Raw genomic sequence first — 19,549 nt, forward strand, 5'->3', positions numbered from 1 at the left:
CTTCTCTATCCTGATTACATTGGCTGCTCTTTTCTAAGCTTCTTACAACAAATGAAGCCTTTTTTTTTTCCATAACAAAAGCCTTCAAACCTGTCACAGAAAACAAGAAATTACCTTGCTCAAGATGAATTCACAAAAATCATGATTACTGCTCTGGCATTTCTTCGATCGAAGCACTAGGAAACTAATGAGACAACCTATAATACAGTAGATTAATTTAGTCACTTCTCTCTTTTTTTTTTAAGCTGATGATTTTGTTCTAATGATTTACTACAGAGGAGTCTGAACAGAAGTCTATTGCTGAATATCCCTGTACATCTTCTCCATACATTAACAACCAAGAACCTATTCCGAATCCTTTGGCTAACATCCGGACACCCCATCTAGAGATGTCCCATTACAATTACCCTTGTAAAGCATATATATACACAAAGTTCTGGCAAAGAAGCCCTAGTTAGATCAGTTGGGATCTTCCTTATGTAGTGATGCAGACCAAGCAGAGTTGTGCCTGTACGGTTCTATTGTTTCCCCTTTTGTTTCCACAACACAGCGTGCTCAGACAAAGCTATTTTGGTGCTTCACTGATCAAACTGATTTTTTTTCCTTTGATGATAATATGAAATATGATAGGATAATAGGGTTGTTATGTAATCAAAGTTGACAGCAGGGAGCTAAATTTGTGTTGTTTTGATGAACAGCACATTAGTGTGACATAAATAGATTAATCTCATTTATTATTATTATTTCTAATGCTTAATAATAGGGGAAATGAGACTCTGGGGAATGACAGTGCATCACAAAGTGATATCAAAAGTCTGTGTGCTATGGAAACATATGTTAGGTACTCTGGATACTAGAATGTCTTCTCATAAGTGGACCTGCTTCTAAAGAGTGAGTAGAGAGCAAGAAAGGCTCTCCTGAAAGAAATAATACCTTAAGTGGAATAAAACTAATAGCATACCAGAGAAAATATGCTGTGAAGAGCAGTACTGTGGGAAGAAAGCTGATATTCACATCGGTCAGTAAGTAGTCAGAAATGGAACAGACAAAAATCACCGTTCACTGACTGAGTGATTTTACTGAAAAACTGGTATTAACCCTGGACAAAAGCAACTTTTTTTTATGATGCTGACTGTTCCAGAGAGCCCAAGTATTATTCACACATCAGTCAAATACCACAAAAACAACAAGGGAGAGAGAAGCCTTTTTTTAGCATATATTTCCTGATTTACTGATGTGTCACACAAGAGTTCTAGTAGTTGTGGCTGTTCACAAAGAAAAGTCCTTTAGGACTTTAGCTCATGTGAATGTCTGAATGCAAGGGGGCTTGCAAAGGAAATGTCTTGCCACTTCAAAATCTTATGTGCACCAAAAACATAGACTGGACAGAATCGCATGTTCTTCAGACAGAAAGTAGACATAAAAAAAATATATTTTTAAATCCTAAGGAATGCAGATACTTTTTCAGAATGCCCTCCCACAAACTCATTTCATCTTTTAGACTGAAAAGTATCACTACAGACACCTACTCTGGCTCCTTCATATCAACACACATAGATTTCTTCAACCACATCCACAAACTATGACTACGCTACACCACAGCGTTTAGAAAGCCATTGTGTTTTAACACAAAGACTCTGAGTGGCAGATAACCCATGACCCCCCAGATAAGTTGCTCCCCTGATTAAATACCACCTGTACTAAAATGTACCCTTCGTTTAACTTCACTTATGATTTCAGAGAGGAGAATGAGTAATAAATCAGCTGGAATATGTAACAGCTTTGAAATTCTGGAGTTCAACACGATTCATAGGACATTTAAAATTATTTTTATATGCAACAGAAATAGAATTTTCTTTTTCTTGAAAAAATGAAAAGCTAAGCAATGCTTTTTAAAACAACTGTTTTTTGACAAAACTGTTCAAAGTTTTGGCTCCAAGTCCTGTTACAAAAGTTCTTTGATAGGCAGATAGCATTTCACCCTCCTGAAATCTCTAACACCCCAAAGTTTTCCTGCTTTTCCCCAGTGTCAGCCATACACCAGCACTTCTACATGATATGAGCATGTACATACAGTTTCTTATCTCCCTAGCAGGAAAAGAAACCTACAGTTATTTGCAGTTGGGATGCTGTCAGCAAATCTATGAAAGAGAATATGACAGCACCATGAACCCTATGGGCCACCCTTCAGAAACTAGCTTCTAGGTGGTTTTCACTGGAGTGCTTTAATACATCCTGAAGCTGCTTTTCTAGGTACGTTTGCTTCAACACTTTTGCCATCAGCATTTGCCTCAGGACATGGTACAAGCAGCACATCATTAATGCACCCAGCATGGTGTCCTACTATGCTGACAAAAGTTATTCCCACATGTTAGGCTGGAAAAGTCCATTCTCATCCATCCTCATTAAGAATTCTAAGTTATTTTTTCACTAATCTTAATGGAGATTTTCATGCCACAGCAGTTTAAAATCCCAAAGGATTTACACATTGGACTTAAAGGTATGGATCCGTGCTTTTCATTTACTTGTTGAAATACAAATATTGAAATCAGGAGAGCACGAACATATTTGATACAGTTAATAATTTAAAGTCAAGGAGAACATCATTTCTCCTTTTTAATGCTCTTTATAGATGCCCTTTTGAAAGGGTATCAACATCCATCAGCACACAGAGCTCAGAGCTGGGGTTTTTGTGAAAACACACCATCTAAAAAAAAAAAGTAAAATACGAAGGATTATTGCTTTTACACTGAAAGCACAAAATGGTACAATCAGCAGGAGGTGCTTAGAGCCAAAAAAAAGATGTGTTTTGTATGGCAAATTAACACAGAAGGCGATTTAAAAGATAGGATTAAATCGAAGACAATGTTGCAGGTTTATAAAATTCCCAGTCCTACCCCCGTCAAATCAAAGATAAATCTCCCAAAGCACTAAATCTTATGTAATCACTGGAAATTCCTATTGTCTTAAAAGGGAGCTGGATTAGGCCTCTAATTTGGTTTTGTAAAGACTGTTTGGTCCAGATGAATAACCGAGCAATGGACAATCTCCAAGGAACAACTCTATGACATGGTCTCAACATTGCCTACTACAGCTTGCCAATGCAATCACTCCCAGTGCTACCCTCACAACACCAGAGTAAAGCTGATTTTGCCCATGAGTGTTGAATGCATTTTGCCTTTCCACATAGCAAAGAAGCAATATCACATCTAATCTCACAAGTTCCCAGTGAGCCAAACACAAGATACTGTCCCTTGAATTCTTCCTGAGACCAACAAAGGCTTTCCATTATTTACAAATCAAAAGCATTTAGAGACAATCATCTTTATTTTTCATTTAAAACAAGGAATGCCCTGTCACTATTATATAAGAAAAAATATACATCCACCTATTTATACCCATCCTAATCCAAGCATTCCAAAAAATAGAATTCCTATTCATGCAGGTAACTGCTGCACAATAAAATAATAATAAAATAAAAATAATATCATTAATAATAAATTTTATAAATAAAATAAAAACAACAAAATACACTCTTAAGTTCCAACAATTCTTCCAATTTATCTTAAAAAAATCCACCTGCGAATTGTTGGAACAGTTTCAAATGATGAAAGTAAATATAGTTAAATCAATAGGATTACTTGCTTTTGATTATTAATTCCATTGCTAGTTTTTCTTGTGTTTTTATTATGCATACCAGTTTTACAAAGTGCATGCTTTATTTTAACTTTTTAAATTTTGAACTGGCAAGTTAAAATGATCCATCATTTCCTGCCTTTTTGTAATGATAATACAATCTAAAATCTAGCATTAAAAAATTTATCATGATACACCTGGTATACTGACCGCTTATGGCGCATGCTTGTCTTGGCAACTAAAAAAACAAATTGGCTCCCCTCCCCACCTCCCCATTCTGTTTGGAAGCAATCTAAAAGATAAAAGCAGGCTGGAACACAATTGCCTCAAGGGAAAAAAATAATACCTGATGCTTTAATTTTTGTCACATGGCATTAGTTGTGGAATTGCACGCGCACACACCCACACACACCCAGCACACACACAAGCACGCACGCACGCTGCAACCTGCCCATGAGGAAAATAGTTTATTAGGTCAGGAGTGCCAGTGGCACATGAAGGCTCCCAGCTGTGTGTGCAACTTTGGATTTGGTACCCACTTCATGTCACCTTGAATCCTCTGACATCCACCGAGGGGGTAATGTAAGGCATACTTTGCTGGAACAGTAAAAATCCATGCTTCATGCTCAAGAGCTGAGTCTCAGAGGAGGACTGGCTTTCTCTACTCCCTTTGGCCTCACTCCGTCTCACTCAAGGAACAAAAAACCCAAAACAACAGAGAAGAACTGGATAAACAAGGAAAGCAAAAGAAGACAAATCACTTTAAATGGACTTTCGCCTTCTCATCAGCCTGTGGTTATCTGTAAAGCTGTGCAACCCAGGTGAGATGGAGCTGACAGGAGATGGGAAAAGGCTGTTTTTTAATGTGCTTGGCGAGATCTCCTCTATCTTGTAAGAGATGGAGTGAAAGTACTGGGGGTTCAGCTTCGAGCTGAACGAATTTTGGTGGGACACCACCCGGCTGGTGTACTCATGGGACCTGTAACACATGCAGGAACAAACTGACTGAAGGTCTGTTACTTCGGCCTTGTACCGTGGCCGACCATGCTGGGAGTCCTCTTGGATGTGGATAATCATGCTGTTGCGGTTCCCTGCCAGGGACGCCCGCTCCTCAGCATCCCGCCTCTCGTCCTCACTGTTCATGGTTAAGAACCTGAGAACAACCAGATTTAGAAATGCCCCAATGACTGTCAACCCCACTAGAATGTACATAAAGCTAAAAGCCACGTAGAGAGGCTTCTTTTGAAGGGCCCCTTTGGTCTGCAGGGCCACATAGTCTCCAAAACCTATTGTAGTCAATGTTATAAAGCAGTAATAGTAAGCATGGAAAAAGCTCCATTCCTCGTACTGGGAAAAGGCTGCTGCTCCAATGCAGAGTGTTCCCATGCAGGAGAAGAAACCCACAGTGACCATGTTTTCCATGGAGACCTCGGTGCTCCTCATCCCACAGCACTTTTTGATGCGTTTCAAGAGGTACTTGACAAAGGTGTTCATGCGCTCGCCCAAGCTCTGGAACATGACGAGTGTCAGTGGGATCCCCAGGACTGCGTAGAACATGCAAAAGGCCTTTCCTGCATCTGTTCCTGGGGCAGCATGTCCATAACCTGGCAGGGGGAATATAAAAAAAGGAGAGTCAGCCATTAGTTGATTACCACTGCTCCCTTTTCACACAGGCTGCACGAATCACAGTGACTCCAATGCTGCAGGCAGGTCCAAAGCAACAGCGGCTATGAGGGCATCACAGTCACAGGATTTTCCCATTTCCTTCGCATGTATCCTGTATCCAAAGAAACATTTCACATTAAAATAGAGTTGTACATGCAGGACTGGGAGAGATGAAAGAATCGAAAATCCACCTTACTTCTTCAGTCTTCTAAATACTGCATTCATTTGCTAACGAAATTTCGTGACCATCCCATATCACATGCAGTATTGGAAAACTTGAAAATAGGTGGCCTCAACAATATTTTTGAGAGGAGTTGGTATTGCCCTGCCCCAAAACGAGAGTACACTGATAGCACCCGAATTCTGTGTCTGCTGGCAACAGTGAGTCAACAACGTCATTGTTGCCAGCAGACACAAATCAGTGGAAGTCTTTTTAAAAGTGTCTTCCATACAGAATAAACCTTTCTCACAGGCACCATTCTGAAAGCCATTCACTTCTGAAAACTGGAATGCCATAGGATTTTAGGGGTTTAATACCTGCTCTACCTTCAGTTACTGAAGAACAAAGAATTTACCAGCATCTTTTACAGTTCTACAGCTTTTTCAAACAATCTGGGAAAGATTAATTTGCCACAATGCTAAACTAATCCAGGACAGAGAATGTAGCACAATTGATAGCATAGTTTACAGAAAGTAAAATCACAGCTAGACCTTCTTTCTAAATCCAAGAAGTGGAGGAGTTTCTATTTCAGAATGATTTCAATTTTTTCACACCACGCTGCTTTACATTTCTAGCAGCTAAGACTGCAAGTGATAGTACCAAAGCTTCCAAAAATAGGATGACTGGGAGTCACCTGGCCATAGTATGCAGTGACCATGTGGGTACTACTATCTAGATTTCCCTTAAAGACAATGAATAGAAATCCACACTTCTCAAGTGCAGTACCTCTCATCTACACCTAGATGCCTAAAACAAGTCACTGATTATTCTCAGGATACACCTATTTCTCTGCAGTGATCATAACTGAAATCACATGACAGAATTCACTTGAAGATTAAAATACATAAATCTAGGCATCTACAAGCGGGCTGAGTCCAAGCTACTCTTATAGTCAACAAAGATTTAATGGCAATAGGCGTTTAGTTATTTAACTGCCATTCCAACATCTGTCTACTTCATGTTGAGCTGTAGAGACAGTAGTGACTGTTCCATTGACTGTATTCTCTAGGTCCCCATCAGACTGACTAGACATCTACTGACTTCAGAAGATCCTAGATATCTCCTGCACAGGTTCACAACCACATGGAAACACTCAAACGTTGGCACCTTCATCAGAAGTAGAGCTCTGCCTTCAGAGACTATCACCAACATTGGTGCCTGCATTGTAGACACAGGCTTAAACCCAGACAGAGGCATGTAGCATAATTTGAAACCCCTCAGAAACCAGAATATCCATACAGGGGGCAAAGGAAACGCACAGCATACAGCAGACAACCTTCAAAATGAAAAGGAGCAACAGGATAAAGAAAATAAAATGAATGAACCAGCAAGAATGTCCTCCCAAAAAGTTACACTTATTTCCTTAGCTCAGTTGCTAGCTATTGGGAAATGCATGTGATGTAAGAACTAATTTGCAAAGGAAAGATATAAATTAAAAATAGGAAGCTCCTTTCAGGTTACAAAACAAATAGATTCACCAGTCATAATGGGATAGGTAGCCTGTTCTTTGTAAAAGCAGTTTCCAAATTACCTGCAAGGGGAAGTGTCTTCAATAGATGGATGCCGAATTTGTTCCACCTGACTGTCCCTCTATAAAGGCTATAATTGCCTCTCATTACTAAGATCAGCTTTTGAACTACAGGGGTGTTAATTAAAGCAGGGACATCTTCTCATTTTATAGCTTTAGTTACAGCTGATAAAGAGAAGGAAAGCTTCAGAAAATGTTATTTTCCAGATGGTTACAGAGATGGCAGTTGGTGGAAACAGCTTTCACTTTGGGTTCTAAAGAAAAGGGTTGGGGTGAAAGAAGATTTCTTTTGATATCGCTATATTCCTCTTACTAAAGATATCCACAGAGACAGTTTAGAGAGATTATAAAACATTAATATTATATACTTACACACTATGTCACTGTTGAACTTCTAAGGTTTATCACAGACTTTGTAATTAACTCAAATTTAGTACTCTTAAGAAAGGAATACACTATATCCTTGTTATGCAGATAGCAAAGCACAGACACAGGCAGGCTATAATTTCTCTCCAATTCACATAATTAGACAAAAAAATCCAGAAATTCAGATTTCTATTCTGTCCCATGTCATACTCAATACTACAATATCAGATACATGCCTTTTACCATATTTTGATAATGACACTGGAGAAAAGAAAGGACTTCAGTTGTGAAGCTGGAATTAGACTTTACAAATAGATTCATATACAGGGGATCAGAGAAATGCATTCCTCCAGTGCAGTGCTGCTTTATGGAACAGTCACCTTCATCATTGCCTTCAGCACTCTAAAAAGAGGGATTTCCAAACACACAGAAGACTAAACTCTCTGTTATTTAAGCATCTGTCCAATACACACAGTAATATTTGAAAAGCAAGCTCCATCAGTGCATGCTTGCTGAAATTCAGTAGACCTCAAATTTAAAACAAAACACTGTCTTCTTAACATCAGAGAGTGCCCCTGGGAAAAACTGAGAAGGTCAGTAATTGCCAGAGGAAGAGGGGCACAGAGAGTCATCAAATACCCTCCCAGGGTGCATAAGGTCAGTCTTGGAGTGTACTAGTGTCAACGAAAGGCAGAAGCAAAAGAAACTGCTTTGGTAGCAGATTTCAGCCTCTAAGTTCAGCATGACTTCCTCCACACAAATGCTACTACCCTTTGCCAGAGTGTAAAGAGATGGCTCCATACGAACCATGGGTTCACCAGGGGTAGGTCGTGCTCTACCAACCCGGTAGCCTTCTATGATGTGATCACTGGCTGGGTGGATGGGGGGAGAGCAGTGGATGTAGTCTACCTTGATTTCAGCAAGGCATTTGACACTGTCTCCCACAACATCCTTATAACAAAGTTGAGGAAGCGTGGGATAGATGAGTGGATGGTGAGGTGGGTTGAGAACTGGCTGACTTGTAGAGCTCAGAGGGTTGTGACTGGTGGCGCAAAGTCCACTTGGAGGCTTGAATTTAGCAGTGTTCCTCAGGCGTCAGTGCTGGGTCCAGTCTTGTTCAACATCTTCATCAATGACCTTGATGAGGAGATACTGTCCACCCTCAGAAAGTTTGCTGATGATACGAGGCTGGGAGGAATGGCTGACATGCCAGAAGGCTGTGCTGCGATTCACTGATTCCTGGACAAGCTGGAGAGCTGGGCAGAGAGGAACCAGATGAGGTTTAACAAGAGCAAGTGTAGAGTCTTGCACCTAGGGAGGAATAACCGCATGCACCAGTACAGGCTGGGGGATGACCTGCTGGAGAGGAGCCCTGTGGAGAAAGACCTGGTTGTTCTGGTGGACAACAGGTTGGCCATGAACCTGGAGCACCTCTCTTATGAGGAAAGGCTAAGCAACCCGTGTCTGCTCAGCCTTGAGAAAAGAAGACTCAGATGGAATCTGATTAATGTTTATAAACATCTAAGGTGTGGGAGGCAAAGGGACGAGGCTAGGCTCTTTTCAGCAGAGTGTGGCAATAGGACAACTAGAAATGGCCACAAACTGAAGCATAGGAAGTTCCGCACAAATGTGCGTAAGAACTTCTTCACAGTGAGGGTGACGGAGCGCTGGAACAGGCTGCCCAGAGAGGTTGTGGAGTCTTCTCTGGAGATAGTCAAGACCCGCCTGCATGCCTACCTGTGCAACCTGCTGTAGGGAGCCTGCTTTGGCAGGGGGGTTGGACTCGATGATCTCTAGAGGTCCCTTCCAGCCCCTACAATTCTGTGATTCTGTGTGATTCTGTGAACCACAACGAACACAAGGCTTCAAGAGAAATACAGAGGTGAAACATAACACTGGTATTTCTCACTCTTCTGTGACCAAGGAGGAAGACCAAACAGAAGTCCTTGAAAAGGAGGTGTAGCAAAGGCATCACATTATAAGCCAAGAAACTGGGATAACAGTAAGAAATATATAGAGAGAACTTCATATTGGGTCACTGCTAGATTAATACTAGCTATACTCGTCTAATACGCTATCAAGTTTGCTGAGGTCTCGCAATACAGCAATATGACCTCAGCAGGCAGATTTGTCTAATATTCAATGAGGTATCATTTGAATGATCAACAACAGCCATTAGTAGTCTCTTTTATAGTCCCTCTCAGATGGTTTGGCTTTCAAGACAGAACTCATTTGGTTTGGCATCAAGAAGAATAGTTAAGCATGAAGAAATATAGTGTCTCAGAGTGTTATTCCAGTTCTGGAGGATGGAGACCAATCCATTACAAAAACGATCTTCTCCCAGTTATGGAAGAGCTGTGCTACAAGCATCAAGCAGAACTGCAGGAAAGTGTAGGCAGGACAGCCAAAGAGTCAGAGCACAGAGGCTGACACCAAATTAGTACTCTGTTGATGTCTTCTCTGCCACTATTTTTTCTAGCCCTTGTCCATTCTCTTAACAAATCTCTTACAGACCAAGTGCACCAATATATAATTATATAAATACTGTTTTCTTACTTTCAAGAGTGTAGCTTTGAAAGCCTGTGGAAAATCCACCCAGCCTCCTTCAAACATATTTTCCATGGTAGCTTTCAAATGACTTACAATCTATGTGTGAGGAGGACAACCCCAATTGCTTCCTTTCACTTCCTAAGGGACACTGTGCTGAAGTACCAGTCCACAGTGGAGGAAGAAGTCAATGCACACCCACCCTGAATCCAACAGTGACCAAAAGAAGATGGCTAGGGAAGACTATAAGAACAGTGTGAGTATATGCAACATTTTCACTCCAAGTATTCAAACATCCAGCTTTATCTTCAGGTGCTCTGGGTCTTCAGGAACTAAGCCAGATATGGTTTCACTGATTTTAGTGAAAATTATCTATGAATAATAGATTTCTCTCCCATGAGCCTGGGCATTCCTCCTTGAATCTACATAAACTTTCAGCACCTCCAACATCCAGAGGCAAGAAGGTCCATACATCAACCAACTGTTCTTTAAAAAAAAGTTACCATCACTTCCTTAGTTTTAAATTCTCTCCCACTGTTACTTGAATTCCCAACACCTCTATGGAAGAGACCAGGGATGGTCATTCTTAATCTTCTTTGTGCCACTCATACTTTTATATACATTCTCCAGACAAATATCATGCCTCGGTAGCCCGCACTCAGGCCCTAAGCAAATATCTCTGGCACTGACAGTCTCATGTGGACAGACCAGCTTGCTTAGATCTACATCAGTGATCTTTGCACCATGCTCAGCTGCAGGGTATAGACAGGCCCAGAAAATCTGTCATGTCTTCCAACATAACTTCTCCTGACTGATACTTTGCTTCTAGAGCGAAAGTTGTCTGAGTAAACAATGTCATGCATTTGCAGTGATGCAGACTACCCAGAACAAGTGAATACATAACAAAAATAAAGAATTATTGGAAAAAATTCTGAATACTTTCAGTGTGTCGCAGCCACCTCTAAGATTGCATGGTGATTCCTGTGCCAGTAAACTAAACTGGGTCAAGGGATGGATTCTAGCACCAGCCTCTGGCTATCCACAGCACAGAGTCAGCACAGATCCCATCATTCCACGGCAGTTTTAACTTGGGCCGATCACCATTGTCCAGATGTGTCTCTAGATGAGCACTTGTACCAGACCAAAATCTTGGTCATCATTAAAGAATATACATGAAATGTGGCAGTGATAAGTTACTTATAGTTCATGTTCAGGAGAGTGTGTAGCTGCAGAGCAGTTAAGTCTCAACTTCATATTCAGTGTACAGCAGGTTTTAGATGTCTTGAATCTTGAAGCAACACTGTTATTCATGAGGGATGTTTTCTTCTCTCAGGAGTAGGTTTCTCCATTCATTCATCTACACATTATTTACCCCCGTGACAGACGTTTGGGCCTGGTCGCTTTTGACAGTAGCCTCCAGAAAGAAATGAACTACTCCATCCCCATGAGTCAAACCTTTCTTACTCATGCTGGCAGCAACTCTGGACGTGAGATAATGAAAAGAGGACAATGGGACCTGTTGCTCCAATGGGCAAGCATAATTCAGAATAAAACATCTCCCTGATCTCACACATTCACTTCGGAGGTTCAGCTGTGCCAGGGAAACTGCCACAGAAAACAGTCTGGCTCTTGCTGGATTTGCTGCTTGTGCTTTCAGTGTGGAGAAGAAGCAACACTGTCTTCACAGTACAGTAGGGACTGGGGAGACAAATCATATGGATAACTGATACTTAACAGTAACTCATTTTGTAGTACAAAAGCATTCTCTTGCAAGTAAATCAAGAGCAAATCACTGATTCTGCTGTATCTGGATAAAAGTTGCTGTGTTACAAATGCCATCTTCCTATAACATAAGCAACTGCTCCCTCCTGCTGCATTTCTCCCTGAACATCTCGAGGATCCCCTTTCTCTTTCATTCCCTTTTCAGTCAATGTCACTGCAGAATATCACCTCCACAATCTCTTCTAGTGTTGCCAGGCTTTCCCCTTCCATCCTGCCCAAAAGACAGTCGTGTCAGGTCAAAGCATCATACACAGCTCTCTACAGGCACACAGAGCAGTTCAGGAGGATATCACTCTGTGCTGAAAAGAAATGGCTATTGTGTAGGAGGGGACAGGATGTGCTAACCCCAAGTGCAATGTAAGATCTGAAATCCCTTTCACCTCTGTTTTACTATGACTGTTTCCACATCTTAACTGTACAGGTAAGGCTATGCCACTCCGGAAATTACATGCACTGCTTTACATTGCATCAAGCCCTACAGAAGATCCATTCTGGTTGTCCAAGGATCCAGCTGGCTTATCTTGTTTTATTCTCCACGCCATGAGCACTGAAGTCTTGTCTTTTTGATGCTGGAATAAAACAATCAGAGCATTCATAGAAAACAGATTCCAAGACAGCTTTAACAAATAAGCATAGGCAGTGCCCAGCAAGGAAATGAGAAGAAGAATAGTTTTGCTGTGTGATCTAATGACTGGCAGGTCAGGAGAAAGCTGAAGCCATTCTTATTATAGGTGAGAGGCCAGCCCTGACCCATGTTCTGCCCCATCAGTCAGGACAGATAGAAGTCTCAGCCTCAAAAATTGCCCCAGAGCAACAACTTCTGTAACGTCACCAAGCACGCTGAATTTACTGCCAGTCCGCAAGCTCAGCAAATGATAGCCCATCAGGAGAGCTGAAGGGCTAATACAAAAAGACTGATATGACTGATAACTATCAAGTCATCCAGTAGCAGCTTTCATGCCACCCATCTTCACTGCCCCCAATTTTCTGGTCTGCAGTCACCACACATTATCTCCTGCCTTATAGAACTCTTATGGAACGTTAGCCTCCTGCTCTGGAGCATTACTGATAGTAATTGTTTTCCACAATTTTTCTTCCACACCTACTTGCAGTAAATATCAACATGGTAAATATTTTGCATTGCCCAAATTGCTGGTATAATTAACGGGTATTGACTATGTACCATTAGAAGTCACAACCATAAGAAAACTAATACGTAGACCATACTTAGGCAACTGCCTAAGAACATAATCCTGAACTCTTGCAGTCATGATGGAGCAAGAATTGAAGCCACGAAACATTCAGCCTTCTGGGTAATCCTTCCGTGACACAGCTTGGAAGACAATATATTTCTCAGGCTACCTTAAATTATAGTGGTTCAAAGGCAGCAATTCATTTGAGTGAAACACAGCCATGTGCTGTTACACTCATTTTGGAATCAGAGTAGGACTTAGAATTCAGATTTGGAAGGGCTGAGATGGGGATCATATACAATGCAGGCGTTACCTGCAAGAAGGTACTCTGCTGATTTCTCTTGGATTCTTAGAGGATCAAGGCAAATAATGTGTCCCAGTCCCAGTAAGGCACTCAGTAAGGTTACTTCCGTGAGACATGTTGGAGAACTGTGTTTCTGAAGTCCTCAGACCCCTGCTTAGACTGGGTTTTCCTCCACTTTCCCTACCTGGAGTCCACCATCAGTTGTACATGGGATAGTCTCTCCTCTGCCCTGCTGGATGCCTACCTGGGACAGTAGGGATAAAAATCTGTTCAGTTCATTGGGTTAGAGTAGTTGGAAGCGCTCATCATTCAGCTGTGCGCCCATTAGAGCTGTGTGGCCATTGCCACACTCCCTGCACCTGGAGAGTCTTTCTTTGCAGAACCTGGGAAAGATATTGCATTCTTCCTTAACCTCAAATCACAACAGAACACAGCTCCAACCTTTTCAGAGCTCCTTCAAAATAGGAAGCACAGTTTCGGCCACATTTGGCCCAGCTCAGACACCCAGAATGGACAGTCTAACAAGTTTAATCCAAGACATCAGAAACTTTTATTTTTCTACATCATTCTGGTTTTATTGTCTTTTTTTTCCTCTATTTTTCTTCCCAACAGCTTTTAAGCTACTTATCCACTTCCACCGCTTACAAGAAACTGTAATGTGAACTTGATAGTAATCTGTTCTGTTGGGCGTGCCATCTGGCCAATCTGTGAATACACTAACCAGGGCCAAAAAACCAACACACACACACACTGCACAAACTCAGCTGCAATGTGATAAACTCCTTTTCTGTTCATGTACATGAAAGAATCAGGAGCTTTAGGTCCTATACGTTGTGATGAGAAATAGGGCATGGGAGAGAACTGGAGGAATTGGATGTCTCCACCACCTTAGAAGATACCTTGCGATGTGATACGTATCTGTTTGTAAGGATGAGAATGTAGATAAGAGTCCAAGAAAAACTGCGGAAAGAGAGTAGATCTCACATGAAACCAAGCTTCACTAGTAATCATGCTCAGCAAAAGCTAAAACTTGAAAAACGTTGCTTAAAAAAATAATTAAAAAATTGAGAGTTCTGTGTTTGTTTGGGCTTCATGTTCTTTTTTTTCTTTTGCATGTGAAACTTTTCCTTTTTTGTGTGTGTTTAAAATTTATATTATAAATGGATTCACTAAAAAAAGTTCAGTAAATGAAGGAAAGAGGATATTTTCAGCTAGTCACAATCAATCTTCCTGCTCATCTATATGCTGTAGACACAGAAGATCTCACCATCTGAAGCCTCCTCTTGTTGAAGTAAGAATAACTGCAATTACTGTCAATTCTTTTGGATAACAAGTCAGAGCACCCAAGGTAACTGCCACGTGGTGAACCACACAGGAAATAGCAGATGCCAACACTTGCCAGTTCATTTTGTCCAGACATGACAACATTATCTCTACTCTACTGCAATTTCTTCTGCCTCAAAAAAGAGACTGGGAAGAGAAATGATGTTCTTCTCCAGCTCTGTGAATACCCTGGCACTGATCTGGCAGTGATTTGGCCCATGTTTCTGGTATAACTTTATCCAACACCTTCTCAAACCAATGGACACTCTGGTCTGGATTTCCAGCTGGTCAACAGTGGTCAGTTCTTTGGACTGTGGCTGAGCCTGGATGGTTTTCTGAAGAAATCAATAGCTGTACATAATCTGCAGCTAGACAGAGCAAGAGGACAAGAAGTGTGTATCACAGGGACTCAGAAGGACAGATCAGCCAGTAAGCTGGATTCTCATAATGACAAATCAAACAAACCTCCAAAGTCTAATGACAGAATGGTTGACAATGACTCTTTGAGTTTGAGTCAGGAGCTTTGTGGTAAGTACCAAATGATCAGGTTCTCTGGCGCTTGCGTGTCACCAGCTCAGCATAAAACTTCTGTATCTGGACCAATGTGTTCTTTATCTCTGGCACTGAGATACGTGAGTGCACAAAGCCCTGTAGCATTTCTGAGTCAACATTTTCATGCTCAACTCGTGCTCTCTATTTCTGACTGCCCCTGCATGCCTTTTCTCCACATCCTCATCTCCATTTTGTTCTCTGAAACAGTCTGAGGATTGACCTGAGGCTCACATCACATCTAGTCCCAAGACAAATCATGCCCAGAACAAGATCTCAATCTGAAGAGAATCATAGCAACAACTAGGAAAAGACTTACCAGGTCATGTTATGCATTCCCAAGGGCCAGCACATGATTGTTCCCTACAATATGTTCTCCAGGGCTTTGTCCAGTTTTGTTTAAATGATTGAAATAACAGGGTTTCTGCTCTCTCCCTTAGGAAATTATTCTCTCATCTAAGAGATCCAGCTATTATGATTTTTTTTATACACAGCCTGTATATTTCTACACTGTGTTTTATCACAGTGTTCTTTTATTGCCCTCATTCCAACACACTCCATTTCTTCCCATCATCATTCACTCCTTTATGCTTCCTGGAAACAGTCATAGCTTCATCCCTTAGTCAATATTAGCTATAAACAGAGTTGTTTTGGTCCTGCAGTAGGGAAGAAAATAGATTAGAATCAGATTTTGAACGTCGCTTTAGAAGCAACTCCTTATGTGGTCATTTTTACTCTATAATTTTGAGATCCCTTCTGTTCTCCATAAACTTTCAGGATCTTTATGCTAGAGTTATGTGCAGTCCTCATACACAAAGGGTCAGGGTAGCACGATTACCAGTTCCCTGAACTGCTAAATATCTTTAGGCTTGTAAGTCTGACTGGTCATCACTATAACATAATGATCTCTTCACATTGCAAACTTTTCCTGATGCTGTCATTTCTTTAACCTCAGAGACTCCTTCTACTGGATGTTATTGCTATAAGTATTATTTCTCCTCAATCTCCGCTATGAATGGCCTTCTTCAGCAATTCTAATTGTTTTCCACAATTGTGATTTTGGTTGCTCCCAGTTTATTGGCAATGATCTGGGACTCTCCATAAGGGGAGACAGACAAAGGACTCACCATCTGCAGGGCTGGCAAGATGATCCAACCAGCACTCTAGGGGATTAGGAAAAAATACATTAGGAAGAAGCACAAGGGCTTGTGCCTTAACAAGAGACCAAAAATGACTAGGTTTCTTCTTCCTTAATTTTGTTTTGATGACAGAAAACAAGATGTAAGAAAATTCTGATTTCTCCTTGTTTAGGGGGTTAGTTCTTTTCAAACTAAAAGCACACCAACTCTGAGCCCTCATGGCATTAATACTCCTTTCAGGCTTTTCTGAGACCTCTCTCAACTTGACATTGCCAGGGCTTCGGAAGCAGAATCTAAGCATAAAACCCTGCTAAGTAAATGTTACCAAAGGCCAATACACAGCAGAGTGGCTCAAAACATCAGGCACAAATCATTCCTGCTGCAGTAATCACCTCCCCAGTACCTGTGATGTCATTATCCATAGCAGTCCACGCAGCAATGTTTGCAAATGAGTGATATCCATAGCTGTCAGAGCTGCTGAGAGATGCAAGGTGGCTTTCAGTGAAGCTGTTCAGCTGTGATTTCACTCAAGCAACTGCATTTTGCCTCTACGACTCCCTCTGTGCAGTGAAGAGATTTAGAAGAGCACAGACAACTTGCCATGAATTTGCCTGCCTATCTGTTTTTATCCTGTGACATGCCTATTGCAGATTGTTCTCACGCCAGAGAAAAAACTTCACAAAAATACTAATAGGCACATGATATTTCAAGCAGTCTGCTAGAGAAAGCAGGGCTTCCACCATGTAAAAGGGCAACTAAAGACTCCTACTGTGGTCAGCTTTGGTCTCCACTAGATAAACATGCCAATAAATCACTTAAGAGAACTACTTTTAGTAATACAAGTAGTAGTATATGAACTCTGATCTGGACATAATTATACAGATGCAAAAGCACTTTTTCCAGGGTAGTGTGTGTCTTGGCAGTTGAGCTTGGTGGAACCACTAATTCCTTTTCCTTCTTTGCTTTTCATTCTCTGCCCCTTTGTTCATGATCACAGTAAGGAATTAGTCAAATGGACACAAGCTTCCCTGCTTCTAGATCTTTGCCATTACAGATTTCATATCGGTTATAGCATTTATTGTACCCCTCTTTGGACAAGGAGCTCTCAAACACGTATTCTGAATCTGGCTGGCTGCATTTTTGGCCAAGGCTATTTTCCCTGCAGACACTCTAATTTTCTAGCAGCTTTATTAGCTGAAACTTGACTTCAGTGATCTGACAGCCAAAGCAAGTGAAGTTGATCATAAATTCCCCCATTACATCACATCGCATACAGATCGAGCAGACAGATTTCATCAAAGAGATACATGTTTGGGGTTTTTTTAAATGAAAAAAAAAAAAAGTTTTGTTCAAATCCTTTGGATTAAGCTTACTCTTAGTAGTGTAGGATTTTGGACTTTTTGTTCTTATTCTCAAAACAGATTTATATTTGGGAATACAAGTAAAAAGAGATGTCTAAATTTCCTTTTACAAATTTTAAGTGCATTCTCTCAATGGAAGTTGAAAAATTGAAATAATTCAACCAAAACATTCCTGTGAAATAAGAAATTAAATTCTTATTGACAAAGCATTTTTTAATATTTTACAAAAAAAAAGTTTATGGAAATATATCTCCCAACTATACTGTCCTATTCAGTTCTCCATTGAGCCAGTATTACCTCAGCATTAAATTTATCCTTGCACTTTGAAGACAGAATAGCTGCACTAAAACATGAAGGTCAAAGTTCTGCAATCTTTTTTGGGTTTGTCTACTTATAGATCTTCTGGAATTGCGGTAACACTGCTGCAGTTATACCTGTCTAACTCTGTAGGCTGGCACTTTCATAAGAAGTCACCTCATCTTTCTCTTTTTTTTTTTTTTTTTTTTTTTTTTTTTAACTAATAGCAACATTTATCTCAACTAAGCTAGCACACACCAGGAGTGTATGCTGCCAATACCTTTCTGCATCAAGATGAAACCAGAGCCTTTTCCCATGGCATTTTGTCCCAGCCAGCAGAAAATGTCTAAGTGCAGTCAGGTGTACTAGAAACTTGAGACTGAGAAATAGTACATCCAGAACTTGCCTTCACATATAATGAAAATCTCCTTCCTCAACAGATGGAGCTCCAACTCAGCAAGGACTTCTGACTCCACAAACCAAGGTGTAAGGCTGTCCCTAAATTCATTGGTCTTACAGCCAAAGATCTCCCTATCTTAAGACCAAATTTGTTCATGGATTGTTCATATAAAAATAAAGCCCTTAACTTAAACAGTTCTCCCAGTATTCTCCTCCCTCTATTTCCATAGACATAGCAGATATATCCCAACAGCCTTTTTTCCCCTCTAGGATGAATAAACCAGTCTGTGCTAATCTTTGCAGTAGACAGTTTCATTTTCATAGCATTTTGTGTCTTTTCAGCTTTAATAGAATTTTTTTTGTACATCAACCACCTAAATTTAGATTGAAGCACAGAAATTCAATGCTCCATTTGTGCAGACTTTGAATAGTATTTTATACGATTTTAGAATAGTATTTCATACCGTTTTAGACAGATCTTGGAGATAGAACTGGCATGAAATTTGAAATAAAGTGCTGAATCTTGAGCCTATCAGCCTTTGGATCTCAATACTAAAAATCCATGAGATCTTATTGTGCCTCACACTAATGAGAATTGAGTAATTATTCTTAGTGACCACGAACTCACATCGCCGTAACTCAAATGCACATGAGATTATGGTTTAACTAAAGGCAAGTGTTTCAGATAAACTCCATGTTAGCATTAAGTAGATGGAAACTAAGAAGAAACTCTGCTTTCACTACAAGCAGGTCTCCAACAAACAACCCATGAAAAGAAGGATGGTCTTGATGCTGACAGGCATGTCCCAATTAGTTATTCTAAAAGTGGCTCAGTTAAACCTCTTCCACACATTTCCAGTTCCCAGCAAATCCTTTTGCTGAGACCAATCTAAGATCTTTCACCTCCCTTTTTATTTCTTTATTGTTTACAGACATCTACCTTTTCCATGTCAGCCCCGATAAGCACATAGAGCAGCAAGATTGCAGGAGGCAGCAGACTGAGACACCATTTAATGCACCTGACTAAGCATAATCAGAGCAATCCATCACTTCAGTTTTCTACTCCCAGCCAAGAGGAACAGTCAAAATGAGTGGGAAGAAATGCAAAGCCACTTCCATAAACTTCTTCAAACCTCTACCCTTCACTACTTCTCACTTGCTGGGTTGCAAACGGTATTTTACTGCATTATTCTAGTATCATAACTGTTTGAGGGTTTTTTTCCATTTAATCCCTGAACTC

General features: G+C 40.6%; 1 protein-coding gene across 1 annotated transcript in view; it reads right to left on the reverse strand.

Annotated features, from left to right (window-relative positions):
- The window catches only part of KCNK9 (potassium two pore domain channel subfamily K member 9), an 83,175-nt gene continuing 67,703 nt past the window's right edge, over positions 4,078–19,549 (reverse strand). The window contains exon 2 of the mRNA XM_021388293.1: positions 4,078–5,240. Coding sequence (XP_021243968.1) covers positions 4,399–5,240 — 842 coding nt within the window. The 3' untranslated portion in view covers positions 4,078–4,398. The remainder of the gene's footprint in view (positions 5,241–19,549) is intronic.

Source organism: Numida meleagris, chromosome 2 (assembly GCF_002078875.1).
Source record: "Numida meleagris isolate 19003 breed g44 Domestic line chromosome 2, NumMel1.0, whole genome shotgun sequence".
In the NCBI taxonomy this organism is placed as follows: domain Eukaryota; kingdom Metazoa; phylum Chordata; class Aves; order Galliformes; family Numididae; genus Numida; species Numida meleagris.